This window comes from Ursus americanus, chromosome X, assembly GCF_024610735.1.
Source record: "Ursus americanus isolate L20-20 chromosome X, mUrsAme1.1.p, whole genome shotgun sequence".
Lineage (NCBI taxonomy): Eukaryota > Metazoa > Chordata > Mammalia > Carnivora > Ursidae > Ursus > Ursus americanus.
This window is the reverse complement of record NC_142164.1, coordinates 14474505-14487098: the sequence shown is the minus strand read 5'-3', so window position 1 is coordinate 14487098 and position 12594 is coordinate 14474505. Positions and strand designations below refer to the sequence as shown.

Below are 12594 nucleotides of genomic sequence, written 5' to 3'. Positions count from 1 at the left end.
TGGAGCCCCACATCAGGCTCCTCCGCTATGATCCTGCTTCTTCCTCTCCCACTCCCCCTGTCTGTGTTCCCTCTCTCGCTGGCTGTCTCTCTCTCTGTTAAATAAATAAATAAAATCTTAAAAAAAAAAAAAAGAAAATGCAGCTAGGCAAAAATAAGAAAACCATTTCTAATAACTAGAGAATTACCACTATTGATATCTTAGCATATATTCTAGATTTTTTTCTACACATACTCATACCCACATGTGTATTTTTAATAGACTTTTTAGATTTTTTAGAGCAGTTTTAGGTTCACAACAAAATCGAGCAGAAAGTCGAGTTCCCATATACTCCTGCCCCCACACATGCACAGCTTCCCTCATCAACATCCCCCACCAGAGTGTTACATTCCTTACAGTTGATGAACCTAGACTGACACATCATAACCACCCAAAGCCCATGGTTTACAATACAGTTCACCCTTGGTCATCTGTCAGTTTGGAGGAATGTGTAATGACATGTATCCATCATTATAATATCATATAGAGTAATTTCACTGCCTTATCCATTCTCTATGCTCTTGCTATTCATCTGTCCCTCTCTTAATCCCTGGCAACCACTGATCTACCTACCGTTTTCATAGTTTTGCCTTTTCCAGAATCTCGTATAGTTGGAGTCATATAGTATGTAGACTTTTCAGACTTGCTTCTTTCACTTAGTGATATGCATTTAGGGTTCCTCTGTGTCTTTTCATGGCTTAATCGTTCATTGCTTTTCAGTTTTGAATAATATTCCATTATCTGGATGTACCACAATTCATTTATATATTCACCTACTAAAGACATCTTGGTTGCTTCCAAGTTTTCACGATGATGATCAAAGCTGTTATAGACACCGTGCAGGTTTTTGTGTAGACTTATGTTTTCAGCTCCTCTGGGCAAACACCAAGGAGTATCATTGCTAGATTGTATACTGAGTACGTTTAGTTTTTTAAGAAACTGTCAAGCTGGCTTCCAAAGTGGCTGTACCGTTTTGCATTCTCACTAGCAACGAATGAAAGTCCATATGCATTGTTTACGTACATAAAATCATGGTATCCATGTTATTTTGTAATCTGCCCTTTCTTTTTTTTTAATCAATGCCTTGTTTCTCTCTTTTTAAAATTTTTAAATTATTTATTTATTTATTTTGTAAAGATTTTATTTTTATTTATTTGACAGAGACAGCCAGCAAGAGAGGGAACACAAGCAGGGGGAGTGGGAGAGGAAGAAGCGGGCTCCCAGTGGAGGAGCCTGATGTGGGGCTTGATCCCAGGACTCCGGCGCCCCACTCTTTTTTTTTTTTTTTTAAGATTTTAAAAATTTATTTGTCAGAGAGAGCGCGCAAGCAGGGAAAGCAGCAGTCAGAGGGAGAAGCAGGCTCCCTGCTGAACAAGGAGCCCCGTGAGGGACTGGAGCCCAGGACCCTGTGATCATGACCTGAGCCTGAGCTGAAGGCAGATGCTTAACCGTCCCTTAACCTGCACTTTTCTATTAACAACTCTATCCTTCCACATCAATACATTTTTTCCACATCGGTGTGCCTGGGTGGCTCAGTCGTTAAGCGTCTACCTTCAGCTCGGGGCGTGATCCCGGAGTCCTGGGATGGAGACCCGCATCAGGCTCCTCCACTGGGAGCCTGCTTCTTCCTCTCCCACTCCCCCTGCTTGTGTTCCCTCTCTTGCTGGCTGTCTCTCTCTCTGTGTCAAATAAATAAATAAAATATTTTAAAAATACATTTTTTCCACATCAATACATTTTTATCTCATTTATTACCAAGTTCATAGTCAGATTTCCCTAGCTATCTCTGAAATAACCAAACCAGAATCCAATCTAGGACCACAAATTGCATCTCTTCATTATAGCCTATGGTTCTTTTAATCAAGCAAAGTCCCCGTTTTTTTCTTTTCATAACATTAACTTATGAAAGGGATCAGTCTGTTTTTCCTGTGCAATGTCCCTCCTCCTGGACTTGTCTCTTTCCTGCCTTGTGATGGCATTTAGATTGGTTTAATAGTTAAACTTGAACCCTTTGGAAAGTAATTTGAAATATATATCAAAGTCTACAAAAACGTTCATTTCCCTGATTGTAATGATCTCACTTTGAATAATATACAAGGATACAGGCAGATAAGAGGTTTTTCTCTGTGAAGTTCTCATCTACCTGGGTCTTTAAGTCACATGGTACCCCTCCCTGGAGAGCAGTAATATCGTCAGTTTCTCATGTGTCCTGCTACGGATTTCATGAATAAATGAACAAATATGTATTTATATTATTTTTTCCTCCTTTGTTTTTACACAAGTGGGAGCATACCGTTCTCATCTTCAGGTGCCTTTATCATTTAACAATATAGCTTAGAGATCATTTTATATCATTGTATAAAGTACATCCTTGTTCTTTTTTTAATGGTATGGCATTCTATTATAAGGGTGTGCTATCTTGATTTACATAGTCCCTTATTTATGTATTTACCTTGTTTCTATTTTCTTGATCTTACCAAACATTGCTGCATATGAGACTATCTATAGAATAAATTCTTAGGAGTGGAATTGCTGGGTCAAAGAATATATGCACTTAACAATTATGATATCCTCAAATTGCTTTCCACGGAGTTTGCATTAATTTACACTCCCACTAACAGTGTGAGTGCCTGTTTCTTCACAGCTTGACAACAATGTGTTGCCAAACTTTTAGGTATTTGACAATCTTATAGGTGAAAAATTGTGTCTTATGTTTTTAATTTGCATTGCTGTTACCAGGACGCTTTTTTTTATTATATATTTTTACTATGTTAGTCACCATACAGTACATCCCTGGTTTTTGATGTAAAGTGCGATGATTCATTATTTGCGTATAACACCCAGTGCACCATGCAATACGTGCCCTCCTTACTACCCATCACCAGCCTATCCCGTTCCCCCACCCCCCTCCCCTCTGAGGCCCTCAGTTTGTTTCTCAGAGCCCATAGTCTCTCATGGTTCATTCCCCCTTCTGATTACCCCCCCTTTCTTCTTCCCTTTCTTCTCCTACCGATCTTCCTACTTCTTATGTTCCATAGATGAGAGAAATCATATGATAGTTGTCTTTCTCTGCTTGACTTATTTCACTTAGCATTATCTCCTCCAGTGCCGCAGGACGCTTTTTTTATTGAGAGTCTTTTCATATAAATGAAAACAATTTGTATTTTCTTTTTGGTGAACTATCTATAAATCCTTTGCTCATTTTTCTATTAGGTCGAACATTTAAAAAATTGATTTGGGGACACTTTTTGTTTTTGTTGTTCTGTGGACACTCTTAAATCAGGAAACTAGTCCCTTGTCTGTGACATCCTTTTCCCTTTGTCAGTTGTCTTTTGGTTTTGCTTATTGTGTTTGTTTTTGTTTTTTGCCATTTAGAAAAAGTGGCTTTTCTTCTGATATATCAAAAAATTTTTTGGTTTCTGACTTTTGTGCCCTGTTTTTGGAAGGTCTTAACCAAGCCAGCCAAGATTATAAAATAATTCTCCCATGGTTTCTTCTATTACTTTTATGGTTGAAATTTTAACAAATAAGATTGATATTTCCTGGTGTAATGTACGAGGTAAGCATCCAGCTTAACTTTTTTCCCCCTAGTTCACTGATCAGTTATCTTAACACCATTATTGGATAGTTTATCTTTTCTCCATTTGATTTGTGAAACCATTAACGTTCTTTTAAATAGAGTAAGCTCCAGATATGCATTTTAAAATATAGTTCAAATCTTTTTTTTTCAAGACTTTATTTATTTATTCGACAGAGAGAGAGACAGCCAGCGAGAGAGGGAACACAAGCAGGGGGAGTGGGAGAGGAAGAAGCAGGCTCTTAGAGGAGGAGCCTGATGTGGGGCTCGATCCCATAACACCGGGATCACGCCCTGAGCCGAAGGCAGACGCTTAACCGTTGTGCCACCCAGGCGCCCCATAAAATATAGTTCAAATCGTATGTATGTTGTGTTTTGGGATTCTAGATGAGCACTAGTATCCTTAATTATCTGCTGTCCTTTTAGAAACTTTTCTCTGTTCACCTTTATAAAACTCTAACTGATATATGTTGCTATTGCTAAATTTCTGATTAGATCTCATGAAATGCAGATAAAATACTCTTACAGAGTTAGAGTAAGGCTGTTTCTATTTGTTCCCAAACTTGATGATTTCCTACGTCCTCTTAAAAAAAAAATCTAATCATATGGTTAAGATGATAGCAGATGTTCAATTAAAAAAATGTTTATGGAATTTTGAAGAAGAATAAAGTGTTTACCCAAGTTCTGCTGTTCTAGTGGTTTTAAATCTTATCTTGGGGCACCTGGGTGGCTCAGTCAGTTAGGTGTCTGACTCTTGATCTCAGCTCAGGTCTTGATATCAGAGTTGTGAGTTCAAGGCCCGTGTTGTGCTTCACGCTGGGCATGGGGCCACCTTAAAAAAAAAAATCCTATCTTGTAAATTATCAAGAACTCAGCTGAGATCCAGGGAAGTAAGCAGAAGTATCCTGTGAAAAGCCAGAATAGGTGTCCTAATGTTCATGCACTAACTCTCATGCCCTCAGTCTTTTTGCTATAGTTTTAACAAATCTATGATTTATTCCACAAATTGAGGGCTTGCTATCTAGCAGATTGGGGGTGGGATAGAAGGGCAAAGAGGCATCACAACAATGGACAATTGAAAAGAAAGACATAAAATCTGTACAAAGAAGTTGAAGTGCTTTGGTAGGGGTGAGGGGTGTGCATAGTAGGGATGTGGGGAGCATCTATAGCAATTTAGTTTGGGGGCAAATAGTTCTCACTTGGTTTGATACTGAGGATGTCACAGAGTCAAAGCTGGTGCAAGGATTGATGTTCAAAATGACCCTGAACCATCAAGGAAGGTTACATTGCGACCACCAGGTTCCGTTGAAGACAGGGCAGGGCGAAGTGTATTGTAGAACAACTCTTATAAAAGTGGTGAAAATAATACAAGGAGAGCTCTTATGCAGGTAACTTGAATTGTCTCAAGTTCTCAACCTGAATTCCATGGACTCCAGGGGCCCTATGAAGCCTCCTAAAACTGAACAGAGACTTTGGTGGATACGTGTGCTTTTTTTTGGGGGGGGGGAGAGGGGCCATAGCTTTCATCACATTCTCAAAGGGTTCTAGAATTAAAAAAGGTTAAGAAAGGCTGAGATACCTGAAAAATTTATGTACTCAGAGAATCCAATGATGCCACGTAAATGCAGTGTTATGAATTTATAGCTATACAGTGTTATAAATGTATAACTGTATTGTTATACATTTATAACACTGTACTAAGTTATAAATTTATAATTGCACTGTTATAAATTGATGGGACAATAGACCCAGTTACCTTTCAGTTACTTCATTATGTATTTTGCAAGTGCTACCTTATTTTGTATTATTAATGAGTGTTTTCTTTCTGTAGTCATCAGTAGCACTCTTTGTAAATAGATTGGACTCGGCAGAATCCGTCCTACCTTATGAATATAACACGTAAGTTATAAGTATCTTAATTATATCTGATATACTATAACTGCGGTTACATCATGATTATGATATTATTGTGTTTAAATGTGTTTTAAGTTTTTAAAGATAGTGAATGAAAGCCCTGGATATATTGAGAAATATGGTGGTAATTTTGTAATAAAGGTAACAGGAACAAAATTATTAAAGTAGAGAGCTTTCGGTGTGAGGCAAATCCTTAAAAATTTAGGAAGTTGCCATACTTGGTTTTTCTAAGAAAAGCAAATTATAAATGTACTACATTTTGAACTTTAAAAAAATCATTGCAGAGTTGTAGTTTATTTTTAAAACACGGGATAGGGAGGTTTCTACTAAGGTTTTTAATGGACGCAAGTGCTTGGTTCAGTAGTGAGCCGGCATCACATAATCAAGATTAAGAGCAATCATTTGAGAATAACAACAAATGATGTGCTTTTTAGGAAAATGATTGTAGCTCCCTTTGGTATTACTTTATTTCCACTAATTAAACAGAAGTAAAATCAGGTCTAATTTTCATTAAACCACTAGGTTTAAATGTAGGGTGTTAGCATGAGCATTTAAAATATTACACAAGCCTGCCATTGATTTTATCTTCTGCCATTTTATATTCAATTTCATATATTCACATTTACTTAAAGGTACTTGTAATTCTTTTCATGTAGTAACCATTCGATTCGTGAGGGAATCTGTGGGCGTGTATCTGAGGAGGGATTTTGTTGTTTAAGTTCCCCTTCGATCAGACCTGGTAACAGCAGTTTCTAAATGTCTCAGGTTAGAATCAGTACAGATTTTAAACTCTTCTTTGCTTATTTTCATGTAATTTGAAGTTTCACCCTGAAAATACTGTTAGTTTTTTTTAAGATTGTGATTACGTACATTTCAGAAGTCAAGAGCAGTACCATGAGCATCTTAAATAATGAATTCATAGCTGTAAGAGGTTAAACGGGTTAAAAAGGAATCTATAATGAGGTTTATAAATCACAATTAGACACCGTCTGGGTCATGTTTTTAGAAGTATCAACCATTAGCAGGGGAGAGACCTGACAAATTACAAAGGTGGATTTCTTTGCTGATTTTTTTTTTTTTTTACCTTACTTGAACTTCTCTAGCTTTGACTTCTGTCAAGACTCCGAAAAGAGAAACCCTTCTGAAAATCTCGGACAAGTACTATTTGGAGAACGAATAACATCATCTCCGTATAAGGTTATTCAGTGGATCTTATTTACTATTATTTTATTTTTTTTTTAGATTTTTTTAAAATTTATTTGACAGGATAAAGACAGCCAGTGAGAGAGGGAACACAAGCAGGGGGAGTGGGAGAGGAAGAAGCAAGCTCCCAGTGGAGGAGCCTGATGTGGGGCTCGATCCCAGAACGCCGGGATCACGCCCTGAGCCGAAGGCAGACGCTTAACCGCTGTGCCACCCAGGCGCCCCTTATTTACTATTATTTTAAATGGAATCTTTTCGAAATTGGCTACTTACAGCAAAGAGTCTGTTTTAAAAGGCCGGAGAGCAAAAGGAAAGGAGATAGGATGTGGTGTTGCCAGAAGAATGCATGAGTATGTGCTTCTTGAGCTATCTGTAGTACGTAGTAGTTACACACACAGAGTTTGCCTTTCAAATTTTATTTTTGCTTTGTAAAGAAAAAAAAGTTTACTTTATTGTCCCTGCGTATTTCGGGTAGGGTGGTATAAGCAGATGTCATTCGACTGTCATTGTCTATTGATTTCGCCTTCAATATCTTGATAGATAATGGTAAGTAAGGATGTTTTCATAAGCAGTTACGATTATGAAGGCATTAACTTTTTTCCTTCTTTTTTCCAAGTTCATTGAAGTCTGCTTGAAGTACAATGAACTGCACATCTTGAGAAGTGTATAGTTTGGGGGCTGCTGGCTGGCTCAGTCGGAAGAGCATGCAACTCTTGGTCTCAGGGTCGTGAGTTTGAGTCCCACATGGGGTGTAGAGATCACTTAAATAAAACTTTTTTTTAAAAGATTTTATTTATTTATTCGACAGGATAGAGACAGCCAGCGAGAGAGGGAACACAAGCAGGGGGGGTGGGAGAGGAAGAAGCAGGCTCATAGCAGAGGAGCCCGATGTGGGGCTTGATCCCAGAACGCCGGGATCACGCCCTGAGCCGAAGGCAGACGCTTAACCGCTGTGCCACCCAGGTGCCCCTAAATAAAACTTTTTTAAAAAGCATGTAGTTTGCTCAATTTCAATTTATGTATACACTTGTGAAAACATCGGGCATTAGCTTCTTTTAAAACTTTTTAAAAAAGATTTTTACTCATTTATTTGACACAGAGAGAGAGAGTGAGCAGCAGGAGAGGGAGAAGCAGACTTCCCCCTGAGCAGGGAGCCCGATGCGGGGTTCCATTCCACGACCTTGGGATCATGACCTGAGCCGAAGGCAGACACTTCACAGACTGAGCCACCCAGGCGCCCCTGTCTGCTCTTTTACCCATTTTCTATTTGGATTGTTTATTCCTCTACTATTGAGTTTTCAGAATTCCTTATATATTCTAGGTGTGATTCCTTTGTTGCAACAGTAGTTTGCAAACAGTTTTTTTTTCCAGTCTATAGCTTTTGTTTTCATCATCTTTTTCTTAAAGGGTTTATTTTTAAATAATCTCTATACCCAATGTGGGGCTCAAACTCATGACTCCGAGATCGAGAGTAGCGTGCTCTACCAACTGAGCAAGCCAGGCGCCCCCGTGTTTTCATCTTCTTAACAGAGTCTTTCACAGAGCAAATAGTTTTTAGGGGGTCCAATAATCAAATTTCTTTTTTATGGATTGTGTTTTTGGTGTCAAGTCTAAGGAGACATGACATAGCCCTTAGGTCTTGAAGATTTTCTTTTAGGGTTTCTTCTAAAACGTATATAATTACTTTATATATTTAAGTCCGTGGTCGCTTTTGAGTTCTTTTGTATAAGGTCTGACGTTTGGATTGAAATTACAGGATTTTTTTGTTTTTGCTTTTCGGGTTTTTTTTTTTTTTTTTTTTTTTTGGCCTGTGGATGTCCAGTTGCTTCAGCACAGTCTGTTGAAAAGACTGTCTTTCCTCCACTGAGTTGCTTTTGCACCTTTGTCAAAAATCACATGGACAGAGTTGTACAGATCTATTCTGGGCTTTCTGTTGATCTATTTCTCTGGGCTGTGTGTCGGGATTAGCTTTTCGATGATTAGAGTTGCACAAAATATCTCTGTGGAGTACCACTGTCCTAACAGAAAAGTGAACTTTTTCAAGAAATGCTGTCCCTTGGAATTGAAGAACATGGCAGTATTAGAAAGAAAGAAAGAAAGAAAGAAAGAAAGAAAGAAAGAAAGAAAAAGAAAAGAAAGCAAGCCGACAGTGTTCTTCTCAGCTGCCAATAGGGAACTTTTTGGTTAATATTTGTATGATTTCAGGATATGAGGCGGTAACTAGAACTCTTTTTCATAGTTTATTTTTGCTCATTATTTCCTGGTTAGTAACACTGGTACTTTACCTTGATAATCCCTGATAGCTAGACTTTGTAAATAAGAGGTTTCATATTAAAAGTGTCAAATATTTTATTATCACTTTTTTGTTAACAGCTTTATTGAGAGATATTCACATACCAAATAATTCACCCACTTAAAGTGTCCAATTTTTTTAAGTACGCTCTACATCCAAGGTGGGGCTTGAACTCACAGCCCGGAGATCGAGTTACATGCTGTATTGACTGAGCCAGCCAGGCGCCCCTTGAAGTATCCGATTTAATGGTTTTTTTTTTTTTTTAAGTATATTCGGAGCATTGTGTGACTACAGTCAATTTTGTTACCACTTTTAAGTGAAGGGTTCTATATCAGGATGGTTTTTAGGAAGCTACAGTGGACATTATATCCCACCTTGTATGTTACCGAAGAAGGCAAATTCTTCTGCTTACTGGTGAAAGCATATTGTGTGTGATTGTGCGTCCGTGCATGCGTGTGTGTCTGTGTGTGTAGTGTAATCATTTCAGGTATGAATTGAAACTCAAAGGAGATGATGTTGAGGAAGATGGCAGTCTCTGAGGAAATGTCTTATCTGTAAGGTAAAGTGCTTATTTTGTGACACTCGTTTTATAAGATTTAGTCAAATCTCTTACTATTTTAATTCTTTCTTAACAGTTTTCTTTCAACAAAACAGAAACATGTAAAAAAGTTTGTGTAAAATCCTACGATAGTGAAAATGATGACCACAAGAGAAAGCTGGCTTTTTTGAAGAAAGGAATACAACTAAATTATCAACATCATTGGTAGGTTTGAGACAACACTGAGATAACATGACTCAATTTTTTAAGTCCTTTCAGAAGTAGTTTTTTAAAAAAGTAATTTTTACAGATACTTGACATTGTATACTATTTTTGTGACTTCGATTAAAAATTTGAACTTAAATATATGCAAGATGATGTTGGTATTGCTTGGTGTGAAATGCTTGTTTTTATTTTTAAATCTTTTAATTTTTAAATATTTATATTTAGGATTATTGATAATATGCCAGTAATATGGTGTCACATTATCGAGGATGGAAAGTACTGCACACCAGGATTTCCGATAGGATGTTTTATTACCAAAAACGGCATAGCAAAAGATGCTTGTGCTATCCGCGTAAGTGTTGAGAACTTACTACAGAAATATAAGTTGCTTATAATTTGTTTTCTATTATAGTCACTTAGCAAACATTAATGGGACACCTACCATCTCCTAGGTTTTGGGCTTGGTGTTGGGAATACAAACTCAAGTAGATATGGTCTCTGTCCTCTGGAAGTTCAGTCCCGAGTAAGGAGATAGCCCTATAGAGAAATCAATACACTAAAATGTCCTATGATACGAGATTAAGGGACAAGGAGGATATAATGGAGGGAATGAAAAAGTATTTGTGAAATAAATGGGTGGGTGAGCATTTCTAGTAGAGAGATCAGTGTGATCGAGAGCTTGGAAGTCTGAAACAGGATGCTATGATTGGGGGACTGTGAGGAGTCGAGCATATCTGTGGGCATAAGTTTTGGGGTTTGGGAGGTACAGCTAGAGATGAAGCAAAAATGGGGGTAGGCAGAAGCCAGGTCATGGAGGGAGGTCCTGTGTGCAATGGTAAGAAAAATCGTATTGAATGACTCTTATGTGCCGGGAGCAATGGTATATTACTTTATACAGTGATTAATTTCATCCTTAGACTAGCCCTGTTGCTAGGATCTCCTGCTGCCGTTTTACAGGTGATGAAACTCTGTCTCCGAGAGGTTGTGACATGACTAGAGGCATGCAGCTAGTTAAGTGGTTGAAGTAGGACTCCAACTCAGATCTTTTTAGCTTGGTAGTCCCAATCACACCGTTCTGCCTTGTGGTTCTCAGTCAGTCTCCTACTGGGCCCTAGACTAACAGGAGTGTCTTAGGGCTGCCATGGAGGATGACTTAGAGGCTGAATGGCCATGAAAGAGCTCAGCCAGGGCAGCACTGCTTTCAGTCTGTTTTCTGTGTGGTGACTTGACATGGGTCAGCGTTGGGGACAAAGGGGAAAGAAGAGTATAGGGTGACTGCCTAGTTTCTGGCTTGCTTGTCTAACTGATGGTATTCTTAACTGTTTCTTTCCAGAGAAAAGGCAGTGCTTAAATTTCAGTCATTGATGCACCATCTTGGTGATTTTTGTCAAATCTGAGGCACCTATATTATTAAATTTTTTTGAGTTTATTTAGTTTCAGTAATCTCTACACCTACCTTGGGGCTTGAACTCAGGACCCTGAGATCAAGAGTCACATGTGCTTCTGACTGAGCCAGCCAGGTGCCCCTAAATTTTTTTTAAAGCTTTTTATTTTTAAGTAATCTCTACACCCAATGTGGGGCTCGAACTTGCAACCCTGAGATCAAAAGTCATTATGTTCTACCAACTGAGGCAGCTAGGAGCCCCATTTTCCCCCTTTTTTGTAAAGATTGTTTTTTAAAGTTTTTATTTACTTGAGTCATCTCTACACCCAGTGTGGGGCTCAAACTCATGACCCTGAGATCAAGAGTCAGAGTCTCTTCCAACTGAGCCAGCCCCTGGAACATAATTTTTTATCCACTTCATCATAATTAGGTGTTTAAAATTTTTGTTATTTAATGCTGCAGTGAACATTTATTTTTTGTTTTTAATAGCTGTTTTCTTCTTTTCTTAAGATTTTATTTATTTGAGAGAGAGCACGCAGGAACACGGGAAGGGGCAGAGGGAGAGGGAGAAGCAGATTCCTTGCTGAGCAGGGAGCCTGACATGGGGCTCCATCCCAGGACCCTGGGATTATGACCTGAGCTGAAGGCAGATGCTTCACCAACCGACCACACAGGCACCCCTATATATCTTTTTAAAAATCTTTTATTATGAGCAATTTCAAACCCATAGAAAAGCTTAATTCATTATATAGTGAACACTCCTATACCCAGCACCTAGATACTACCGTGAGCATTTTAATTTTTTTAGAGTTCTATTTATTTAAGTAATCTGTACACCCAACATGGGGCTCAAATTCATGACCCCAAGATCAAGAGTTGCATGCTCTTCCAACTGAGCCAGCCAGGTGCCCCCAATGAGCATTTTAAAATATTTGATTTATCACATGTCTATCCATTTGTCTGTCCCTGTATCATTCATCCAAACGGTGCTGCATGTTCTCTTTCGTTTCTTGCAAAACCGGCAGACGGATCCAGTGGCTTGATCAGATTCAGGTTTGATCTCTTTGGCAAGATAAGGTAGTGGTGTGTTCTTTTATCAAGAGGCAAATGATGTCTCCTTTTTAACAGATGGATTTATTATTATTTTTGTTTTTAAGATTTTATGTATTTATTTGAGAAAGAGAGAAGAGGGGGCATGGGGGGGGGGGGGAACAAGCTGACTCTGCTGAGTGTGGAGCCTGACGCTGGGCTCGATCCTAAGACCATGCGCCGAAACCAAGAGTCGGACACTTAACCGACTGTTCCACCCAGGCTTCCCCAAAACAGATTTATTATTTAGATCCGTTTTAGGTTCAAAGAAAAGTTGAGAGGCAGGTACAGAGATTTCCCACGGACGCCTTGCGCCCACACGTGCATAGCGT

At 38.6% G+C, this 12594-nt stretch overlaps 1 protein-coding gene across 2 annotated transcripts in view; it reads left to right on the top strand.

Annotated features, from left to right (window-relative positions):
• Window positions 1-12594, top strand: part of LOC123787606 (transmembrane 9 superfamily member 2-like) — a 71306-nt gene that overhangs the window by 2487 nt on the left and 56225 nt on the right. For both annotated transcript variants that reach the window (XM_045790410.2, XM_087859403.1), the window contains exons 2-5: window positions 5448-5515; window positions 6634-6727; window positions 9662-9789; window positions 10015-10141. In XM_045790410.2, coding sequence (XP_045646366.1) covers window positions 5448-5515; window positions 6634-6727; window positions 9662-9789; window positions 10015-10141 — 417 coding nt within the window. The remainder of the gene's footprint in view (window positions 1-5447; window positions 5516-6633; window positions 6728-9661; window positions 9790-10014; window positions 10142-12594) is intronic.